This window comes from Lepisosteus oculatus, chromosome 8 (genome assembly GCF_040954835.1).
Source record: "Lepisosteus oculatus isolate fLepOcu1 chromosome 8, fLepOcu1.hap2, whole genome shotgun sequence".
NCBI lineage: Eukaryota > Metazoa > Chordata > Actinopteri > Semionotiformes > Lepisosteidae > Lepisosteus > Lepisosteus oculatus.
The window spans coordinates 23254413-23279063 of NC_090703.1; the positions used below are offsets into that span (position 1 = coordinate 23254413).

Below are 24651 nucleotides of genomic sequence, written 5' to 3' on the forward strand. Positions count from 1 at the left end.
TTTATTTGCCAGTGTTTAGGGCTAATATTTTCTGAATTTTTTTATGTTAAATTTCTAGTTCTTTTTTTTATTTTCCCACTTTTTGATTTACTGCGTGTATATATCCACCGTGCCAGTCCCACTCAAGCAGAATGAGGAAGTGCAGACAGCCTCCTCTGACCCCCCCCCCCCCCCCCCCCCCTCCCCTTTACAAACTCCAAGCTCCAAGCTCCAAGCTTGAGGCTCAGCCCTGATTGGAGAAGTGCGTCCCTTGCTGATGTCACCTTGAGGTTGCAGGCACCTGGGAAATCACCTGGGTCACAGCTGTGCTGGGTGTTGCCTAACCCCTGGCAGTTCTGATGCAGTTTAAAGTGCGTCACACTGGGGCTCGGGTTCGAACATGCCACATGTGAATCATAAAGCTAAATCTGCTCTTGCAGTTAGCTGCTTTAGTGGATGATCCACTCTATAGAAGTCTCTATAATTTCTGTATTTATGACCACACAAAACAAATACTTTGCAAGGCTTTCCAAATTTATCCTGTAGCTTTCATCAGGAAACATGGCAGTAATGCTCGACTGTGAGGAAGAGAGAGATGACATTTTGGCAATAATTTGTTCTTGTTTTACCATAACAGATCCCCCGGAAAACTGTCTACGACCAGCTCAACCATATCCTTGTGTCTGACGACCAGCTGCCTGACAACATCATCCTCATCAACACGTCGGACTGGCAGGGCCAGGTGAGTGCCTGCTGTTGTGGGGGAGTGGGGCTTCAGGTGCACCTTGGGCTTAATTGAACTCACTGATCCAGTCCTGTGGTCCAGACTTGTCTTTTCGTTTTCCTGTTTGTCAGTGGAGACATCAGTACCTTGGAACAACCAGCCACCCTACAGTATATAATGTAGATGTCCTTAAGCTTCAACAAAATCCATGGTCACACAACTGAAGCAGACTTAGTTCTACTTCTGTCATTTTTCATCAGCACTTTCACTTTCAATTCAGTGATTTTACATATCCGGGCATAAATAACAATTGTCTGGTCCTCACCATCTTCCATAATTAGACAAATCTAGCCTCAGATAACACATAACAGGTTTTAGTATGTCATTATTTATTCAACAAAAAGTAAGCCAAAATGCAGAAACCATGTGAGTAAAATTTAGTACACCCTTACTATTTCCATAGGAATTAAGAAGGTAATTAGCAGCCAGGTGCTGCTAATCAAATACACTTGATTAGTTGATCATCAGGAAGTGTGACCACCTCTATAAAAGCAGAACTTTTGGCAGTTTGGTGGTTTGGAGCATTCAGGTGTGTATTAACACCAAGGAGAAAAGACATCAGCAATGAACTCAGAGAAGCAATTTTTGCTGCTCATCAATCTGGGAAGGGCTATAAAGCCATTTCCAAACAATCTGAAATCCATCATTCTACAGTGAGAAGGATTATTTACAAATGGAGAACATTCAAGACAGTTGCCAATCTTCCCAGGAGTGGGCGTCCCAGCAACTTCACCCCTAGTTCAGACCGTATAATGCTCAGAGAAATCACAAAGAACCCAAGAGCTACATCTAGGGATCTTCAGGCCTTGGTTAACATGTTAGATATTAAAGGTCATGACAGTACGATCACAAAAAGACTGAACAAGTATCGCTTTCATGGAAGGGTAGCCAGGAGAATGCTCCTTCTCTCCAAAAAGAACATGCCGTCACAACTTGGGTTTGCAAAGTTGCATCTGAACAAACCACAGGATTTCTTGAACAATATCCGTTGTACAGAGGAGACCAAAGTGGAGATGTTTGATCATTATGCACAATGCCATGTTTGGCGAAAACCAAACACAGCATATCGCCACAAACACCTCTTACCAACAGTCAAGCACGGTGGTGAAGGGGTGATAATTTGGGCTTGTTTTGCAGCCACAGGACCTGGGCATCTTGTAGCCTGCGAGTCGACCATGAACTCCACTTTATACCAAAGTGTTCTAGAGACAAATGTGAGGCTATCTGTCCGACAGCTAAAGTTTGGACGAAACTGGGTCATGCAACAGGACAATGATCCCAATGACACCAGCAAATCTACAACTGAATGGCTGAAAAAGAAAAGAATCAAGGTGTTTCATTGGTCCAGACCTCAACCCCATTGATATGCTGTGGCGGGAGCTTAAGAGAGCTGTGCATAAACGAATGCCCTCAAACATCAATGAGCTGAAGCAATATAGTAAAGAAGAGTGGGACAAAATTCCTCGAAAACAATGTGAGAGACTGATAAACTCATACAGAAAACGATTACTTCAGGTTATTGCTACTAAAGGTGGTTAAAGCTACTGAATCATGGGGTGTACTAAGTTTTTCATATGGCTTCTGCATGTTGGCTTTTTTTTTGTTAAATAATGACATACTGTAGTGGAATCTGTTATGTGTTGTTTGTCACCTTAGGTTAGATTTACCTAATTTTAGGACCTGGTAAGGTCCTGATATATAAAACCGAAGAATTGAAAGAGGGTGTACTTTCTTTTTTGCATGACTGTACATGAAGCCATATAACCAACAGATAATGGTGTTTAATGAGTGAATGTTATTTTAATTCATTTTGACTCATATAGTTTATTAAATACTCATGCTGTGCTCAGGAGGCAGATGAAATTGCATTCCTGACCAGATCTTTTTTGCTGTGAACTCGTTGTACAAAGGACTGTTGAGGGCATGGAGCTGTTTGTACTTCTCTACCTCATCAATGAGTTTTATATTTGATTTTGACATTTTTGAATCTTGAATTACTGGCAGGATTTGTCACCTCCTGATTATTTGATGCCTAAACTTTTCATGCAGTCATTGCCTTTTTTTAAAGCCCCCGACACAGGGCTTCAAATAGCAGCTAAAGGAAACGAGTGGCCATTGGGCTGGCCAGCACTGCTTCAAGCATCCGATGAATTTCTAGGGGAAGTGGGCGATAGGGACACCATTTTGGAATGGTACAATAAAAAATTTAATTGCATTGCTCACTTAGGTATTTTCACACCTCACAGAAAATAGACTCCGGAGAGACAGCCTACCAGTCATGCTGCCATTGTAGATTGTTGATTCCAGTGACGGTGTAGATGTGTGTAAAAACTGCTTTGAAATCGCTCCTATGTAAATTAGCATTTAGTCTTCAGACTTATTGTTCTGTAAGATAACACTTCACGTGCTGAAAATGAGACCGTTCTCAATTGTTTGCTGGTTTTGAAATTTAAATTGTTTGAATAGACACATTATTACTTACAAGTTTCATGGTTTCAGCTAGGTAACAGAGATTGTCATTGAAAGGAGAACTGACAGACAAACCAGGGTTTGGATTGACAGCGGAATGGGCCATGTGACTGTCTCTCCCTCTGTCACCCCAGTACCTGTCGGAGATGCTGCAGAACCACCAGCTGCCCATCGTCTGCACCTGCTCCAATGCCGACATCCAGGCTGCTTTTACCACCATTGTCTCCCGCATCCAGAGATTGTGAGTGACTTAGTGACTTTAGATCCCCACCCCACACCTGCACTCAGTCTTATTGTCCTGGTCAGTGGCTCTTTTGACTGCTGCTGTTCTGGTTTAAGCACCTTGTGAGTGAAAAATACTATGCCGTAAGTGTCATGTACTGTAGAGATACAAGATGTCACAGCCCAGTTCAGAAAAGTTTAGAAGTAGGTTTGTCTCCTATTCCACCAGTCTCTCCTTTCCTCAGCTCTGAAACACATGCTTTTCTGACTACTTGTATTGTACCAGCAGCCATATCATCCTGCAACCACAACTGGCAACCCACTGAAGCTAAGCAGGTGTGAGCCTGCTCAGTACCTGGAAGGGAGACCTCTTAGGAAAAACTAAGGTTGTTGTGTTAGTGGGGCCAGCGGGTGTGAGCCTGGTCAGTACCTGGATGGGAGACCTCCTGGGAAAAACTAAGGTTGCTGCTGGAAGAGGTGTTAGTGGGGCCAGCAGGGGGCGCTCACCCTGCTGTCTATGTGGGTCCTAATGCCCCAGTATAGTGACAGGGACACTATACTGTAAAATAGGTGCTGTCCTTCAGATGAGACGTAAAACCGAGGTCCTGACTCTCTGTGGACATTAAAAATCCCAGGGCGTTTCTCAAACAGAGTAGGGGTGTATCCCAGCGTCCTGGCCCTTACCAGTCATGGCCTCCTAATAATCCCAATCTATGAACTGGCTTCATCACTCTGTTCTCCTCCCCACTAATAACTGATGTTGTGATGCTGTCGCATCATCCAGGTGGGGGCTACACATTGGTGGTGGTGGAGGAGAGTCCCCATTACCTGTAAAGCACTTTAAGTGGAGTGTCCAGAAAAGCAGTATATAAGTGTAAGCAATTATTAATTATTATTATTATTACTTCTTACACCTTAGACACAACCAAAAACAGCCTCATGACCAAGTTTTCGGGGCCAAAAATATATTTTGTACAAAATATTTAATACAAAAGGAAAATTCCATGAATATCAAATACTTCATTTGAATATCCAGCAGTCAAACATTCACGAGGGGCCCGTGGTCAGCCTAAATGAATACCCAGGGATTTTGTCTTTTAAACATGATGTCTTTTACATGCATTTTACAGTAGGCTACTACATTTAAAAAAACGATGAGCTGATAAGCACCTTAGTAGAGAACAGCATTAAAACGGGAGCTAATAGTTTATTAAAGCAAAGAACTTTGTCTCCTGTCTTTCCAGGACCATAGTTGTCCTACTCTTATTTCAACCTTTTCATCACCAGTTGTAAGCAATTATTTGTTGTAAGTGTCCGGGGAAGGGGATAGAAATCTCTGCTCTGCTCCTCTACTCAAATGCTCATTGTCTGTTACTGTTAGAATCCATTGCTTTGATTTGTTGTTGGCTTCTACTACTAAACCTTAACCTTTTCTTGAAAAAGGTGTAATAAGGCCTCCTGAACCTAAACATTAGATAACCTAAGTTTCCAAGAGCTACAAGATTTAGTTGCCCTGCATCTGATGTCCCTGTGCAATGTAATGTTCATTGGATGAGAATCTTTGTGATGAATGACTTACAAAAGAGGGCAGGGATGAGTTTTATTTCCTTTTTCTAGGCCCTTAGTTTGTCAGATATTGTCATCCCTAGAAAAAAAACAAGCTGGTGAATCCATCTTAGAAGTACAACAGTGTCCGAACATGCTGTTTTAATGCTGTCGGACAGCAGTTTCCACAGGGTTGGTGTGTAGAGACCGTTCAGCTCACTGAGAGTGCCTGTTCTTTACCCCCGTATCTGTCTGTCTCCTCTAGCTGTAACTGTAACTCTCAGACGCCCATCCCAATCAAAATTGCTGTGGCCGGAGCCCAGCATTACCTCAGTGCTATCCTGCGACTGTTTGTGGACCACCTGTCCCACAAGACCCCGGACTGGCTTGGGTACATGAGGTTCCTGGTCATACCCCTGGGTGAGTAGTGAGATCTCTGAGCAGCCCTCCCCTCAGTGGATGAATAGGTAGACACATGAATATGTGTTTTCGATTAAAGTTAAAATTACCCATGACAATATTACTGATTACCCACACTTTCCTGTTCAGTACAGAAATGAAAATAAAACTGCTATATCGAAATCCCTCTTCAGTGGGCTTTTCAGCTTATCTGGCACATGAAAGCATCATTGGACCTTCAAATAGCTTGCACAGCTGCTTCATTGTTTAATTGACGGATACCTGTTATAAAATGTAGAAGGTGAAAACAAAAAAGACTGGCATTGGAATGGAGTGGATCTTTGGTATTTATTACCTCTTCTGCAATACATTGCAATATTTTTATGCATACAAACAGAACCTTGAGCTATGATTTTCCGTATTTATTGCTTATTTTGACACCATAAATTTATGTATTCGTTTATAGAAGCATCAGTCAAACATTTAAAAGGCAAAATTTCACACATCGTTATGTACTAGGATATATGCAGCCACAAGACATTGGTTTATAGCAGGGTACAATTCTACAAATTATTAGAATATTAAGAGCAATTGAAGATAATATTGATGGTCATACCCCTGGGTGAGTAGTGAGATCAGGGTCTTACAAACAGATCATTAATGCTCAGGAGAGCAGTTTATACACCCTCTGTGATGCAGTGAGGAGCTGAACAATTACCAACCCAAAACATGATGTAAACTTTGAGTCTAAAAATGCTTTTCTTCTAGCCAGTGGAATCCTACCATCAAAGACTCTAGGTTTGAAATTTGCTGTTGGTGTGTAAACTAGGGCTGCACCAGAGCCACATTGTTTGCCTTTATGAGGGCAAAACTATGCAGTTCTGCAGTCTTTGTCCTTTTTCAGGTTCTCATCCTGTGTCCAAGTACCTGGGAACCATAGACTACCGCTACAACAGCCTGTTTCAGGATGCGGCCTGGAGGGATCTGTTCCACAAGTCCGAGGCCCCAGTCGTAGGTAAGAGGGATGGAGGTCTGTTGATGAGATGCATTCACTTGTTCTTTTTCACTCTGATGAAGTTAAGAATGGCTTCATGACAACTTTTTCATCTATACATGGTGTGTTTTCTACTCAAATTTCAATAGATGTTTGTCTTACACAGTCAATTTGAATGTAATATTTACTTCACATAAATCCATTCATAAAACAAGATTTCAAGTAACTTTACAATAAAATGGTTTTCAAATGAGACGCAAATCTCCAACTCCAACAAAAACACGAACTCCCATCATCAAGTTTGCCTGACAGTTGTAGGTCTGATCACAGACCATAATGAGAGGGCCTACAAAAAAGGTCAATCTCCTTACAACGTGGTGCGAAGACAACAACCTCACCCTCAACGTCAGCAAAACTAAGGAGCTGATTGTTGATTTCAGGAAACTGCAAAACGGACATGCTCCTATCCACATCAATGGGACTGAAGTGGAAAGGGTCAGTAACTTCAAATTCCTTGGCGTCCATATCACCGAGGACCTCACATGGTCTCTCAACGCCACCTGTCTGATCAAGAAAGCGTACCAGGGCCTGTAGATGGTTAACGGTAGACGGTAGACGCCCGTAGACGCCTAAGATGGTTGAAGAAGGCTAAGATATGTCCCCAGATCCTCACTAACTTTTACAGATGCACTACAGACAGAAGACTGACAGGTTGCATCACAGTATTGCTGACCGCAAAGCCCTACAGCCGGTGGTGAAAACTGCCCAGTCCATCACTGGGGTTGCTCTCCCATCCATCCAGGACATTTATGACAGATGGTGCTTGAGGAAAGCTCTAAGCATTATCAAAGACCCCACACACCCCAGCTACAGACTGTATGACCCTCTACCATCTGGAAAACGGTACCGGAGCATTTGGGCCCGGACTACCAGACTCAGAGACAGTTTTTATCTCCGCACTATCAAACTATTAAACTCCCAGCCTCTCACCTACGATCTGAACCTCACAGTGCCTTCTTTCTTACCAAAAACTCAAACACACATTGAAATCTACCTCTACCTCACATGTCAAAAAGCTCACTCCCCATAATTTTCTGTCCTTTATTTCATTCTGTTGATGTATGTTTTTGCACATCTGATGTTGTTTTGCACATTACCTGTTACCTTTTGTTATTTTGCACACTGCCTGTTGTCTCTGTCTTTCTTTTATTATACAATTGTATTGTTGTTTTTTTGTACTACTTATCGTCTGAGAGCTAGCTAAATAGCATTTCGTTATACCATATACCTGAATATGAGTATAATGACACTAAACTTGAACTTGAAATCAATTCAGTAAATGGAACTTAAAGAGTAGAAAGTGAAACTTAAAACAAGTTTTTGAAAGTGAAAGTGCTGATTAATTTGCAAGATCTGATGTACTGTTGGCTGGGAGTCACTCTCTCTGGGAGGTCTATCTGTGTGTTGATGCTCTAGTTTGGGGGAGCTCAGCTCTCTGAGCTCTCAATCACTCCTTTGAGTCAGCTGCTCTTTGCAGTTAATTAAGGAGACCTGCGTAACCTGAAGGACTGGGGCTTTCTGGCACCAGGGCTGGTGGTCTCTCCCCCAGTCTGCCTGGTGAGTGAGATGTGTGCGTGCTCTCTGTCTTGCAGTGCAGGATGGTCCTGACGTGGCGTTCAGGGTCACTCAGTACATGGTGGGTGCGAATGGAGCTCACCAGCTGCCCATTGCGGAGGCTATGCTCACTTACAAACAGAAGAGGTAAGGCTTAGGTGCCCTCTCTCCCCCGCAGAACCTGTAAATAAACACAAATTGGGGAGCAGGGTCAGATTGAAGGCTAAAATTCATGAGGTGAGAATGTAAAAGCCATCCATTTCTTTTCTGAGGTGCTAGCCAGCTGTTTTTATGCACTCCAATTTTTTTAGCACTCTAAAAATGTATGTGGTGACCATGACCAGGATTCCCCAAGCATCTGTGCATAACTGGTTGAACACCCCGAGAGCCAGGAGAAGGGTGGGATTAGTTTGCCTGGGTGCTCTTGGTTCTTGGTAATTCACCAGCCCCTGCAGCCTAGCTGGCTCTAGCAGGCGTGAACATGTGGAGTATGTGCAGCCTATTGGCTCAACATGGTCAGGTCAAAAATGTGCTTCCCTCCTGGCCTCAAGGATTGTAGTTGTGATCCAGGATGTGGAAGGTAACAAAAAAACTAAAAAGTTTGGCTATTCCAAATCATGTAGATAGAACGGAAACAATTGGCAGCCAAAGAGTGGCAAACACAAAACCCATGCTCATGTCACATGTGATCACACTCTGAGCAGACTGTGGGAGTCGAACCCTTTTAATCACAGTAGCGTTCAGATCTTGATTAGAAATCAAGTCAGGTTTATTACTGTTGTTTTTTATAAATATGTGTTTTCAGAATGTACTTTGCTCATTTATTTTTTTAATTCAATTCATAAGTACTTTTGATGTCTTTTGATGTCAAAATGTGTTTTCCGTTGCCTCACTCTTCCTCCAACACACCACATACAGTATAAACTTTGTAGAACAAGGGGTGAAGCAGTTTACCGCAGAGGTTAAGGCAATTTCAGTTTAAAATGGTAGTTTAAGCAAAATGCCTCACATTTGATTTTGTTTTGTGAGATTTGGGGAATTCTTAAGAATTTTGCAGCACAAATGTTTATGCCCACCAAAAATGTATCACAATTAATTGCCATGTGTACAAGTCAGAAGTTTGCCAACAGTTATAACTCTTTGCATTTATATAGTGCTTTTAATCCAAAAGGAACACAATACATGCAAAGAACTCTAAAAAGAGAAAACCTCCTTCTTAAGAAACTAAATTTGTTTAGAAAAAGATATAACGAATACAGCAGTGAAATGTTATATTAATATGTAATTAATTGTAATTGTAATAGAATTAATATGTTCAATCTGAATTACTTGCACTAGAACCAGTATTCAGAAACACCTGGTCTAGACTGATTGTTGAAATCCAGCAGCCACAGTCTCTGATTAGAAAACTAACAATCATTGAACTTGGCAAAGCCACTGAAGGTGAATTAGTGCAGTGTTGTATAAGGGGATTGCATACAGTACTTCACATTGGTGAAGTAATTTCTTGTTCTTGTTTCTCCATCTGATGAACTGTGTATGGAGGGTGCTGGTGCAGAATGGCTGTGACTGCATTTTTCGGTGATGGATGAAGTGGGTTCCCTCCCATATGTATTGCAATTTGAGATCCTTTGGGATGAAAAGTACTATTTAAATGTAAGGAATTATTATTACAGTATGACCCAAATTACAAATATTATTATAAATATGAGTCAAAGAAGAATCTCTACTTGAGACGGACAACTCCAGTGATCGAGGGTCACGAAATCTGTAGGTTTTTCCTATTAGCATTTGATTAGTTAGCCAAATAATTCAGTTAGGTAATCTAGGGTCTGAAGTGGGATGAAAATTAGAGTGCGCTGCATCTCGCCAGGACTGGAGTTAACCATCCATGATCTACACCATAATTAAATGTGGGCATCTTCAGCCCTGCTACTGGAGAGCTCCAATCCAGCAGGTGTTGTAGATAACTGTAGTCACTCTTCCTTAAATGCTTTTTAAATTTTGCGCAGCCGCCGCTACACTTGGTATGAAACACGTTTACTTAACCATCTATCCATTTCACTACTTTAACCAATTCTGAGTCACAGAGGAGTTGGAGCCTATCCTGGCAAGCAGAGGGTGCAAGGCGAGGCACAACCTGGACGAGATGCCAGTCCATTGCAGGGCACACATGGACATAAACACACACCCACACATACAGTACACCAGAGCTAATCTTTCTAGAAGCCTAACTACCAGTACAGTATGTCTTTAGACTGTTAGAGATAACTGGACCACACAGAGATAATTTAAACACAGGAATAACTCCATGCAGATAGTACCCCAGATCCAGAATTGAACCCAGGGCCGAAGCGCTATGAGGCAGCAATACTAGCCACTGTATCACCGTGCCGTCCCATTTACTTATCATTCGGAATACGTTTTCTATCCTCAAGGGCAAGAGCTCTCTTAATTGGACAAAATGTTTTGAATCAATCATTTACAAGTCATTTCCAGTCATTAGAAAAGAGTGATTTAGGGTGACCTTTAAAATGTATTGGATTGGTGCTCTCCTGGACCAGGTGTGGAGGTCCCTGCTTTGGGTGGATATGTTTACTGTACCTTGAAAAGAACAGCCAAGTACTACACATCGCATGAGGAACAACATGAAGGGTTGTATGAATGGTGTTTGGTGGGTTTTTAGTGCTGTTGGTAGCTGGATTGTGCTGGAAAAATCTTTCACGCAGACCACATTGCGTGTCCTTATTGTGTGTTAATAACACTTGTGTTTCTTGTTGTTTATTTTTATTTTTGTGTGTTTTCTTTCAAGGAAAAAGAGCTTTCATTTTGATTTTGCAGTAAGGTACTGTTGTCTGCTTGAGTCTCATTGTATTGTGTCATTAATTTGCTCTGTTTGGGATGGTTCTTGCCTCCACAGTCTTTATCAGCCAGTTTAACCATCACTTGTGCCTGTAATGTATTTTTTGTCCTTTTGCAGACTGTTGATTCATGTCTGAACCTGATTCTTGTGTGAACGCTCTTGGACTCTAAACAAAACTTAAGCTAAGATAGAAAGATTTGAAAAAAATCCAAGAAAGCAAAGTTCACACACTCTGATCCCCAACAGCCATTGGTCCTTCTAGGTTTCAATACGCCTGTTGTGTCATTCAAATGACAAAGTCCAAGTGACTGTGTAGTAGAAGTCTCTTCATATGCATATGGAAGAACGGTTTGTAACCACCTAACTCAAAAATAAGTAACTAAAGATGATCTTTTATACTGTGAAATAAACAAGTTACTATGACATATTCTGAACGAATGAGAAGACAACAACACATCCCTATATGGTTATTAATCATATCTAAGTTGCAGAGTAGACAAAAGTTAGTTCCTTTCATATGTTCTGTGCACACAGCCAGTTTACCTCATGCATGCCCTTTTATCCTACTGACCAAGGACAGGTAGCACATTTATATTTTTGGGTGGAAAGCCGACTTCAAGCCACTAGACTGCATAGTTTGCAAAAATACAAAAAAGATATTTTTATCTCACTTCCCAGGTGTCTCCCTTGTCTCTTCACACTTAAGCACGCAATTTATAAAATTAAATTTAATTTAATTAAGATAAAGTCATTTAACAAACTTTACTGAAAACCACAAGGAATTATCCCATGTTACAGCTGCTACGGAATCATAACAGTTTTTTATTCTTTTTTTACTTTTTTACTGTCATTTTTATGGTGCCTACTGTAGGTAGTTTGGTGTAAAAATGTCTTTAATGCATTTTGGCTTTAAAGGTTCTCAGTGACTCGTTCTCATGAGCTGAAAGAGTTTCACAGTACAGTAACAGTTGGCTCTCACCTAGACTGTGTCACTGAACTCACTACCTGGTTCCTATTGCAGGACCGATTCAATCTGGGGGCCAGGAGAGTCAGAATTCATAATTCAGTTGCATATCTAGTACCCATTTTGGGTGGCTACTTACCTTCTAAGTCTGGCACAACAAAGTGGTTGTATGCTTTGAGAGCTAAGATGGCCTGCAAGCCAGAAGGGACTTGTAAGTCTCCAAGTGTATTTGCACTTGTCTGTATTTGATTGTATTTGCACTGATCAGGACTGGGCATACAGTATCTCCAGTGGGAATAGCTCAAATGTTAAAGAAAGCTGCACTGTTTTTTACTTGTCATTTAGTAGATTTTTGATAGATGAACACATCTGTTTTTAATGAAGGACAACAGCAGACACTGTACAGTAGATGTGTTGGTTAAACGACTGGCTGGAGGTTAAAGGCTGTTTCATGTACTGTCCTCTTTCTGGGTGTTTCTTTCTGGATCCTCTCTTATCCTCCTCCTGCACTGTGAATGGCGTTTGTCTGCTTCTCAACTCTTGGGCAGTGCTGTGAATGCCAGATTTTTCATCATGTTTGCATTTTATTTATTTAAATACACTGGTGGTCAAAATCACCAGGAGAGTCCTATTGAAACACTGCTAGGAAGGGTAGCATGTATTATACATAAAGAGTTCATTTGCTTGAAAAGTTCCTGCTCTTTGTTCAAAGAAACATGCTCTCATTTTACTACAAAATAACCCTCCTTGACAATCACAGCTGCAGTACTCTAGGCACTCTGTCACTAGTTATTAACAGTGTATTGCTGTCTGTTGCTACGTGCTCAGTTCCAAGCATCTACAAGAGCATTATTGCTTTTTGCTTTTATATAACTTTATTGTTGCATTCCTTTTTTAATTGTTCTGGTATGGTCACTCACACTAGCTGGGCAATGTGGTGAGGGAGCTGGCGTGACTGGTACTGTACATCAGTAGCTTATAATAATAATAATTGCTTACACTTATATAGCTCTTTTCTAGACACTCCACTCAAAGTACTTTACAAATAATGGGGACTCCCCTCCACCACCACCAATGTGCAGCATCCAGCACAAGCATATTTCTGCTTCTATTTCTTTCTTATTGTAGTTAAACTTTTTATGTGGATTTATCTTATTTTTGTGTAGGGTCCTTAACACATTGAAAAACATACTCTTTACCCACATATCACCATCCCTAGAGTGTGGCGCATGCGTGGCATTGGAATGGCATTTAATATTGTGCCAGCAGGCTTTATAGGCTATGGCCTATAATGGCCTAATGTCTGTGCTTAATAATAATAATAATAATAATAATTGCTTACACTTATATAGCGCTTTTCTGGACACTCCACTCAAAGCGCTATAATGGGGACTCCCCTCCACCACCACCAACTAGCAGCATCAACCTGGATGATGCGACAGCAGCAATAGTGCTGCCAGAACGCTCACCACACACCAGCTATCAGTGGGGAGGAGAGCAGAGTAATGATGCCAATTCATAGATGGGGATTATTAGGAGACAATGATTGGTAAGGGCCAATGGGAAATTTGGCCAGGACGCCGGGGTTACACCCCTACTCTTTACGAGAAACACCCTGGGATTTTTAATGACCACAGAAAGACAGGACCTCGGTTTTATGTCTCATCCGAAGGACGGTGCCTGTTTACAGTATAGTGTCTCCATCACTATACTAGGGCATTAGGACCCACATGGATCACAGGGTGAGCGCCCCCTGCTGGCCCCTGCTGGCCCCACTAACACCTCTTCCAACAGCAACCTTTGTTTTTCCCAGGAGGTCTCCCATCCAGGTACTGGCCAGGCTCACACCTGCTTAGCTTCAGTGGGTTGCCAGTTGTGAGTTGCAGGGTGATGTGGCTGCTGGCTAATGTAGAGAAACAGTATAGTGTAACGGAATACCCACGAGTATCTGCAGCTGAAATTGGAACAAATAGGGACTGTTTGTTAAGAGATTATAGAAAGTTATTATCAACAAATTTTCATATTTGAGAAGGTTTACCTGTTTTACAATTTTGTCAGTTGCTTATCCTGTTACATCCTTTTTAGGATCAAAGATCCCCAAAATTTTGACTGCCAGTGTATATACAATAAGCATGTCAATATAGACAGTGTCTTTCAAAAGTGCTGGGATTGCAGTGTCAAAACTGTTGTTTTTGTTTTCCAATCAAAACACTTGCATTTGTGATCTAGTGTGATGTAAATAATAACAACAATAAACAGTTCTTATTTGGTTAATTCCAAGCATACATTGACAAGAACAAAAATGTACTTTGTTTAGCCCAATGATTTCAATTGACCATAAACATGCAGGCATATTGACTTAATTTACTTAAGTAAATTGGAGAGTGTAAAAGCCAATATTTGATTGTATATCTCCCTTGGAAAGAACTGCACAAAGTCTGCCGCTGATTGAGCTGTCATCAGGTGATTACAACTCAGTGTTTAGCTGCAGCCACTTTGAGTTCTTGCTTATCCTAGGAGTGTTCTGACTTTTAAATATTTTGTTTTATTCAGCACGTAAATAAAATCCATACTTGGGTTTAAACCTCTAAATTGACTTTGCAAGTCTAATATTGTGCCCCTCCTAATGCCCTTTCTCTCCTAATGATCTCCTTGGTTGTACAAGCCATATGTTTTGTGTCATTGTCATGCTCCAATGGTAAAGCCCTGCCTTATAAGTATGGTAGCAGTTTTGTCTACGTAAGCATGCAATTTTCTGTAAACTTCCGTTCATTCTGCTGCTTCCGTCATTAGCTATATAAGAAGTAAGCCAGTTCCAGAGGAGCCATTTATGTTTAGGCCATACTTCATAGTTGAGGTTGTTCCCTTTGGAGTATTTGCAGATCAGTGTGGTCCATCTATCCATGAAACCTTGAACCGCAACCCTCCTGGTTCAGCTTTGTACTTCCAAGCAAATTCAGAAGCATGGTGGAGATGCTGTCATACTACCCATACTACCCACCTGAACTAACACATGTATGGCTGCTTCAGTCAGAACACTCCAAAATTAGTCAAGACCTCAAAGTGGAAGCACCACAGCATCTCAGGTGATCACACAAGGAGTTCGGTGAGCTTGATGGGTCACAGACTTAATGCAGTAATAGCCTCAAGGGAATATGCAGCCAAATACTGTTATATTCTGACATTTACTTAAAGTGAATGTGTTCCGATACTTGAATTCACTTCATTGAGTGTAAAGTACAGTATGTTTGTATTCTAATATGATCAAATGTATGTGTGGAATTACCCAAAACTAAAACATTATTTCATTCTTCTCACCTTGCACCTCATGATTGAAATAAAGCAAAAATAGCAAGGTTTTGATGTTGCAATTCAACATTTTAACTGCTTCTTCAAAGGTTTCCTCTCCAAACAACTATCAAAGACCTGCAGTATGTAGTTCTGATCTAATTCCTTGACAGAAACTGGTTATTACAGGTTGCTGGAATGTGCATCTGCTTCACTGTTACAGGTTTTTATACAGTACAGTCACTTTGCTGGTATTACAGTCTTCTTCATTTATTCTACTGAAAGTTTGCATCTTGCTGCTGGCTGGCTGACAGAATGTAAAGCTGGGCTGAGAGGCTGAGACTGTGTTGTGCATGTTCTTCTCTTTATGTAGATGGTTCACAATTTTGGCACTGAGGAACTTCTCAGATCGCCCTGAAATACTGTAGTGTAGGGGTGGAGTGTTCTTTCCAAAGAGCCATAGTCCTAGTGATTTTCTAGCTAACGGTAAATTATCAAGTAATAAATATTGGCAAGAGATTAATAATAATTGGTTATTTTGAGAAATTCATTTCAAAGCCAAGAATTAAGTATCTAAAGCTTGGTTACAACAAAAGATTGGCTGTCTTGGATCTTGGCTGGTCACTCCTGCTCCAAAAAAGTTAAAGAATACAGTTTATCAGAGAAAGAAACAGGTGTTTTACTGCACTAGGAAATTGCAGAAATTTACCTCCTAATTCTGTTGGGCTGCAAACCTGAATCACAATATTAATTTGTCAATGACTTTGGGACCATGTTCTGGAAAAGAAGTGATTTAAGACAGTTTATCAAGTGCAGATTTCCAGAGATCTTGAGAATTATATACTACAATCTAAAACGGCTGTCATTCTCTTTAAACAATTCTTAAAAATAACGTCTTTCTGCCAGTACAGATTCTGGTTGGCAGAAGTTGGTAAAACAATGATCTATAGGGAATAGAGCTGTGCTTGTTCAGATGTTTTAGACTCCTGTTAAGAAAAAGGTTGCTGAGTCACCCTTGGTTGAATAGCCTCAGTATGTACAGTACATGTTATCACACACCCTTCATAATGTGTGAATGTTCAGGCCAAAAAGATGGTACTTTTCTGTGGCTCTCTGGAACTTCGATGAAGAAGAGGAAGGGATAAGGCAGGGATGTGTCTCAGTGTATTTAATGTCTAGCTTTGCTTTTGTCTTGTTTTGTTCTTTGCTGCATCTATTCAGCCCTGATGAAGACTCCTGCCAGAAATTCATCCCATTCATTGGAGTAAGTGACTTTTCTTTCCTGATTCATGACTTAATTTTTACTTTGTCTCTCTGACAGTCTCTCTGAGCTGCATCTGTCAGTTTAATGCACTGGCAGGTGATTAAGGATGATTTAGAGAAGAAGTAAGCACAGGCATTGAAATGCAGGAGTAAAAGAGGGACCTGTTTCAACTCGTTTCCATGTAGGTCAGATATATCCTGAAGAGAAGCGAAAATTTACAATTTCTTCTGCAAGATGGGGAATGAGTCTGTGGTTCTGACAGTGGCACGTAGGTTGTTCCTCCATTGGGTGCAGATAACAGTTAGGCCTGGAACAGCACCTCAGCAACTAACATGGAGTAACTAGAATTCAGGCTGGAAGGAACCCAGTTATGGTTTAGTGAGAAGGGGAAACCGGATAGGCAAAGTGGAGAGGGAAGGTGTGGCCAAAACAGTGGCCTAGAGATACTCGATACTGTTATATTCTGACTCAGATTATAAATGATACAAAGACCCAGCTATCAGGTGGTTAATGTCTGTAGGTCCTCCTGAAGATGGATCTCCCACAACCTTTAGACTTAACCTTGAAAGCTCTTAAATGGTGTAGCCACAGACACCTGGTGAATTGATATACTATATATATATATCACTAACAATGAATTACCTACTGTAGAAAGAGCATATCATATTGGAAAATGAGGCTATACTGTATATAGGAAGGTGCTTAGTCTTGATTTCTTCTGAGTGTTTCCTGATTTATTTTACATTTATGACACAAAAATAATTGTAATCAATTGATATTTTCAGTACTTTTTTCAGATCTTAGAATTAGTTTGGCAACTAATTGTCCACAGATCATATCCAGATATTTCTTGAAGGAAGCTGGAGTTCCAGCTTCAGCAATGTGCATTTTCCAGATTTTCACAACTGTGTGTGAAAAACAATACCTCTTGTTCTTGTAAATGCACTGTCGATTCCCTCTCCTCTGGTCTGAGTTTTTTTTGTTGATTCTGAGGAAGTCCATTGAGTTAACTGAATGCGTGGTCGGGAAATCCCTCATTTACCAGTTACAGTCCTCTTACTTTTTGGACTTGTTTGCTTTTCAGGTTGTCAAAGTGGGGATTGTGGAGCAGTCGTCTGCCACATCAGGTGAGATCACATCACCTGTTTCCTTGTTTTTGGAAGGCTTGATGGTCCTGAAATGCTGAATTGAGGGCGTGGGAAAGGAACTCTCTTCTGAGTTACTGGAGGCCACTCTGTACTGAGGTGGAAGGCCAAGGAGTATTGTCTGAGGCTGGACTACCTTCAGCTACCTGTATACCTCATAGAGAATCAAGATGTATTAATCAGAACGTTTTAAGATTCCAATCGATGGGGTAATTAATAAGGGCATAAATGAAAGGTTGATTCAAAGACTTTAAATAAAAGTAAGTCAATATAAACCCTTAGAAAATATTAAGGTGCTGTTTAATAATAGGGAGTCTGTATTAAGAATGTTATCATATTGTGAAACATGCTTAGATTTTTATAGTTCCTAATAAAACATTACCAAGGAAAAATATATCGCAACATATACGGTATCTCTGCTTTATGTTATATGAAAAGCATATCTAAAAAGCCTTGGATTAAAGCCTCCAATCAACCATGTTCCCATCTTACATAAAGGAGACACCATTTGTAGTTCACTCAAGACACGGAAGAGGAACCAGCCTTGTTTAATGATTGCCTTGCTGTGTTTTTCTGCAGCCCTGATCTGGGCCTGTGTAAGCATTGCCTCTCGTTCTCTGCAGGCGACTCCGATGACGCAGCCCCCATGTCCGCTGGCCTGCTCTCTTCCACTCCCCCTCAGGTGTCCCCAGCCCTGAAGGAGGCCTCTCCCACACCTCCCTCTTCCCCCTCCATCAACGCCAGCTTCAGCTCCTACGGGTATGCTACAGCTTACAGCCCCGGCTCCTATCACGCTGTTTCACTGACACTGTAGAGGTTAAATAATGAGCTGCATTATGAGAGCAATGCTCTATAATCAATAATAGTGCTCATTGTTGATTGATGCTAGTCTTAAAGTAAACACCCATGCAGATTTAAAAATATAAGCATGTACTGTATACAAGTAACCGTCACTAGGCAGTTTGAAACAAAACAGATTTCCACACTTGCATCACTGATCTGATTTATTCATACTCCCAGCAAAACTGGAACAAAAAATATTTTTGAACTGCATATTGTGCCTTATAAATGTTTAAAAAAATACAAAATGGTATTCTGTAATCTTAATAGCTTTGCACAGATGAAAGTCATGTTTGGTATAAATAATTTAAGCCCAGAAAACTGTAGTTTGAATTTTTGCAAATCCTATTGTGGCGTTGATTTCATTGAGTCACCTCCTGTAGTGTGCTGTGGGTGGATTTTTTACCTCTCCTCCAGGCAAAATGGCTCTAGCTCCTTCAGGGCCTTTGGTTTCCATTTTTAACCTGTCTTCTTGACTTTGAGCCTCTGGTTTGATTGGATCGAGATCTGGAGTTTTAGATGGCCAGCTCAGAACTTTTGGTCTTGTGTGCAGCTAGCCATTTCTTTATCTGATGATGCTTTCTATCCTAGCCATTTTGGAATGACTATTTTTGGCCAGGCTGGAGCTTCATGGCACAATGTTTTGCTAAAATGGCCTGGTACGTGATGGAGGTCATGATTAGCCCTGTCTGAACAAGAGCTTCAGGACCCTTGAAGGCACAATGAATCCAAAACATAACAGAACCTCTGCAGTGGCCTTGAATGGGTTTACACCAAACATAATGTCAATGAGCAGGGCCAGAAAGTCAAATTTTCATGTTATCTGACCATAAGATCAACTTCAAATTGCCACTAAGATATTCTTTGGCAAATTTGAGGTTGCCTCTACTAGTTGTCCGAATTCGGCAAAGGCTTCTATTTTGCAATCCCGCCATGAATGCCATGTTTATGCAGGTGATGTCAAATGGTACTGTAGTTTCTGGGACTTTCTGTCAAGACAAGGACAGTTTGTTGAAAACCTCCAGCTGTTTTCTTTGGATTTATTGCTGTCTGCTAAACCACTTGTCTCTGAGCCAGTGGAAGAAAGATGCACTTACATCCTCTTACATGGCAGAGTGGCCATACTGTAGTAGACTTAAATGTCTTAATAATGCACAATAATATGGAAAATGGTGAATTCAGCTTTTTTGGATTCTTTGCTAGCTAATTCCCAACCTGGGGACATCAAGGACCATTTACCTACAATTATTGGAGATATCTCTGACCCTGTTGAGGATTCTACTGTCTTTCCTGTGTTACTTTCTTTTCATACCCCTGGGAAACAGAAAACAATTTCAGGCCCCTATATTGTTTCCAAGGCTTCCATTGCACTTATAAAGAGCAGAATACTAATGTAGATTTGCTTTTATTAGATTATATTTAAAGGAGTAGGTGTAGAGGAAAGTGTAAGGAATAGGTGTAAGAGGTGTAGAGAGATATACATGTAATTCCTATTTTCTTGAATTCAGGTATTTATTGAAATAATGAAATATAACTTTGCTCTCCACTGTGCTATTATGAATATTGTTTAACATTTCTGACATTTTTAAGTAACACACATTATCTTATCTGTATATAATTGTGTTCTGTGACATTTTGTGTTCCTGTTTAGTTCTGGTATGAATATATCTGGAGGGCGCTATGTATGTGCTCTAGAATGAAATGCTGTTTGTCCAACCACAAGATTACCACAGATAAAACTGTCTTAAGAATTCTTCATTTGGCCTTTTGTATCAGCCATTTTTTAAATCTCCTTAGTTGCTGTTCTTATGTACTGATCATATGTCTATGACAAGAACTAACTTAAACTGAAACCTTTGAAATAACAAATATTTTGCTAAATAGGCTATTGTTTTTGTACACAGGTTTAGAAGTGCTGGGCTGATTCTTTATGCACATTAATATTGCCAAATGCAAAAAATAATTTTGCTGCATAAAAATAAGCTACACTTGACGATTGAAAAATACAGTTTGAGTTTGTAAACCTCTAGTTAGAACTTCGACAGACTTGTAACAATTTGTAACAGTGCTCAAAATGTTTTTCTTGCCATTTGTGCAAATAAATGTTTAAATTTGGAAACCACAAAAAAAGCAGATGGTACAAATGCTAATATTAAAAGCTTTACTTTCTGGGATTCTAAAACTCTGCGTCTTTGTAGAGACAAAAGTCATTTTATTTTTATAGTATATTTATCATGTATAATAAGACCTGGCCTAATTGAGCTGAAAAAAAAACTTTGTTCTATAATGTAACCAGTGTGGTGGTGATTATGTATATTTTTGCCTTATGTGTTTCTGTGGACTTTAAATCTGAAAATCAGTTAAGGTGCACGATTTTTTACTGACTAGTCTGAACATTGGGGAAAATGAATAACTCCGCTTCACCTAACAAGAGAAGAGATTATGTTATCATGCTTTGTTTTTCATAATATTTTTAAGTAGCATTCATTGGAAAATAGCAATACATACTTGGACAGCATATAGCAGTATGCCATTTGTATTTTTACTGCATTGCCTAGCTCCTAGCAGCTGCAGTGACAAGTTCCTCTCTCCCTCCCCCCATGTCTTTGAACTGTGCTCCTGCAGGTCCCCAGGATCTGGGCAGGGAGAGCTGATGGGGCTCCAGGTGGATTACTGGGTGTCTCCGCTGGAGAGGAAGAGAGAGGTGGAGAAGAGAGACTCGTCCTCTAAAAACACCCTCAAGTGCACCTTCCGATCACTGCAGGTCAGCCGGCTTCCACTTCCTGGGACAGAGAGCTCCCCTCATCCCACCATGTCTATGACTGTGGTCACCAAGGAGAAGAACAAGAAAGGTAAGACCTTGCCCTCACACTACAATACAGCACAGTTACAGCTTACTTATGTATGGTGTATATTTGTGCTGCCTACATTCAGTACTCCCCACTTAGTGTGGCATAATCTACAATACAAACTGATTTACTGGCTACAACCAAAAAATAGATAATTAATATACATTAGGAAAAGCAGTGGTCAGATACTGTACATTCCTGTGGTTACCTAATAACATATAATAAAACCCCCTGAATTTGAATATTCACCCTTTATCTGCAGCCTGTTTCCTGTCCAATAACCAGTTCCTTATTCATGTCCAGTCAAAGCAATGCATGTACTACTATAAAGGTTTTTAATTTGTTTTTCAAAACAGAATTTTATTTTATTTTACCGCTTACAGGATTTTGTAGCACAAACGTGCAGTTAGGGAAGTATCTGAGAGTATCTAACTCCGTATCAACATAGGACCATAAGGAGTTTGTTGTGTGAAGCTGTGATTTTACTAAACAACACCTGTATTATTTTGTATTTCAAACATACAACAGAAGTAGAATAAACTATATAAACAGGTAAAAAGCTGTCTTATATCTCTTAATGGTATATTACAATGTGTCACTCTATGGTAGGCTACAGTAATTAGCTTTTACATCCAGTTAAGCACATGTGGATTTACAGTGCCTTGCGAAAGTATTCGGCCCCCTTGAACTTTTCAACCTTTTGCCACATTTCAGGCTTCAAACATAAAGATATAATTTTTTATTTTATGTGAAGAATCACCAACAAGTGGGACACAATTGTGAAGTGGAACGAAATCTATTGGATTTTTGAAACTTTTTTAACTAATAAAAAAATGAAAAGTGGGGCGTGCAAAATTATTCGGCCCCCTTGCGTTAATACTTTGTAGAGCCACCTTTTGCTGCGATTACAGCTGCAAGTCGCTTGGGGTATGTCTCTATCAGTTTTGCACATCGAGAGACTGAAATTCTTGCCCATTCTTCCTTGCAAAACAGCTCGAGCTCAGTGAGGTTGGATGGAGAGCGTTTGTGAACAGCAGTTTTCAGCTCTTTCCACAGATTCTCGATTGGATTCAGGTCTGGACTTTGACTTGGCCATTCAAACACCTGGATACGTTTATTTGTGAACCATTCCTTTGTAGATTTTGCTGTATGTTTGGGATCATTGTCTTGTTGGAAGATAAATCTCCGTCCCAGTTTCAGGTCTTTTGCAGACTCCAACAGGTTTTCATCCAGAATGGTCCTGTATTTGGCTGCATCCATCTTCCCCTCAATTTTAACCATCTTCCCTGTCCCTGCTGAAGCAAAGCAGGCCCAAACCATGATGCTGCCACCACCATGTTTGACAGTGGGGATGGTGTGTTGAGGGTGATGAGCTGTGTTGCTTTTACGCCAAACATATCGTTTTGCATTGTGGCCAAAAAGTTCGATTTTGGTTTCATCTGACCAGAGCACCTTCTTCCACATGTTTGGGGTGTCTCCCAGGTGGCTTGTGGCAAACTTTAGACGAGACTTTTTATGGATATCTTTGAAAAATGGCTTTCTTCTTGCCACTCTTCCATAAAGGCCAGATTTGTGCAGTGTAAGACTGATTGTTGTCCTATGGACAGACTCTCCCACCTCAGCTGTAGTTCTCTGCAGTTCATCCAGAGTGATCATGGGCCTCTTGGCTGCATCTCTGATCAGTCTTCTCCTTGTCTGAGCTGAAAGTTTAGAGGGACGGCCAGGTCTTGGTAGATTTGCAGTGGTCTGATACTCCTTCCATTTCAAGATGATCGCTTGCACAGTGCTCCTTGGGATGTTTGAAGCTTGGGAAATCTTTTTGTATCCAAATCCGGCTTTAAACTTCTCCACAACAGTATTACGGACCTGCCTGGTGTGTTCCTTGGTCTTCATGATGCTCTCTGCGCTTTCAACAGAACCTTGAGACTATCACAGAGCAGGTGCATTTATACAGAGACTTGATTACACACAGGTGGATTCTATTTATCACCATCAGTCATTTAGGACAACATTGGATCATTCAGAGATCCTCGCTGAACTTCTGGAGTGAGTTTGCTGCACTGAAAGTAAAGGGGCCGAATAATTTTGCACGCCCCACTTTTCATTTTTTTATTAGTTAAAAAAGTTTCAAAAATCCAATAGATTTCGTTCCACTTCACAATTGTGTCCCACTTGTTGGTGATTCTTCACATAAAATAAAAAATTTATATCTTTATGTTTGAAGCCTGAAATGTGGCAAAAGGTTGAAAAGTTCAAGGGGGCCGAATACTTTCGCAAGGCACTGTAGGATGTTGTGTTATTGTTTGCTTTGTCACGATACAGTATATTTCAAATTAGCCATTTATATACACATTCCTCAGCAGGAAATTCAAGTTCATTTTAATAATTCTGCAGTTATCCTCAAGTTGATTAAATTTGTTCAACAAAAGTTTCAGTTTCCTTGATTTTGTCATTCTCGTGTAGTCATGTTTCTGCCAAAAAAAACAAAGGACAAGGAGGTAGAATCCAAGAGCCAGATGATTGAGGGGATCAGCAGACTGATCTGCACAGCCAAGCACCAGCAGACCATGCTGAGAGGTAGGAATCTGCATTATCCAGCAGGAATCCACCAGCCATATCACCCTGCAACTCACAACTGGCAACCCACTGAAGCTAAGCGGGTGTGAGCCTGGTCAGTACCTGGATGGGAGACCTCCTGGGAAAAACTAAGGTTGCTGCAGGAAGAGGTGTTAGTGGGGCCAGCAGGGGGCGCTCTCCCTGCGGTCTATGTGGGTCCTAATGCCCCAGTATAGCGATGGGGACACTATACTGTAAACAGTCGCCGTCCTTCGGATGAGACGTAAAACCGAGGCCCTGACTCTCTGTGGTCATTAAAAATCCCAGGGTTTTTCTCAAAAAGAGTAGTGGTGTAACCCTGGCATTGTGGTCAAATTCCCTATTGGCCCTTACCAATCACGGTCTCCTAATAATCCCCATCTATGAATTGGCTTCATTACTCTACTCTCCTCCCCACTAATAGCTGATGTGTGGTGAGCGTTCTAGCGCACTATGGCTGCCATCGCATCATCCAGGTGGATGCTGCACATTGGTGGTGGTGGAGGGGAGTCCCCATTACCTGTAAAGCGCTTTGAGTGGAGTGTCCAGAAAAGTACTATATAAGTGTAAGCAATTATTATTATTATTATTATTATTAAGCACAGACACTGAACCTCGCTCCCATATATATTGATATACACAGACACTGGAACACATTCATGTACAGAGAATGTGTTCCAGAGTCTGTGCATGTACACATGCACCAGAGATATTGAAATACTTTCATATACAGTATATACACACACACCCAGAACCCTGCACCACAGACACTGTATCACATTCATATACTCACCATCACACACCTGCACCACAGACACTGGATCACATTCATATACA

The 24651-nt window shown here is 40.8% G+C and overlaps 1 protein-coding gene across 6 annotated transcripts in view; it reads left to right on the plus strand.

The window, feature by feature from the left end:
• pacs2 (phosphofurin acidic cluster sorting protein 2) overlaps positions 1 to 24651 on the plus strand; it is a 132471-nt gene that overhangs the window by 104714 nt on the left and 3106 nt on the right. For 4 of the 6 annotated variants that reach the window (XM_015351201.2, XM_015351202.2, XM_015351204.2 and 1 more), the window contains exons 14-24: positions 617 to 721; positions 3367 to 3473; positions 5265 to 5419; positions 6303 to 6413; positions 8045 to 8153; positions 10819 to 10851; positions 16343 to 16385; positions 17470 to 17512; positions 18154 to 18289; positions 20996 to 21222; positions 23683 to 23796. In XM_015351201.2, the coding sequence (XP_015206687.1) occupies positions 617 to 721; positions 3367 to 3473; positions 5265 to 5419; positions 6303 to 6413; positions 8045 to 8153; positions 10819 to 10851; positions 16343 to 16385; positions 17470 to 17512; positions 18154 to 18289; positions 20996 to 21222; positions 23683 to 23796 (1183 nt within the window). The remainder of the gene's footprint in view (positions 1 to 616; positions 722 to 3366; positions 3474 to 5264; positions 5420 to 6302; positions 6414 to 8044; positions 8154 to 10818; positions 10852 to 16342; positions 16386 to 17469; positions 17513 to 18153; positions 18290 to 20995; positions 21223 to 23682; positions 23797 to 24651) is intronic. The other 2 variants (XM_015351203.2, XM_006632680.3) reach the window with 1 other exon arrangement.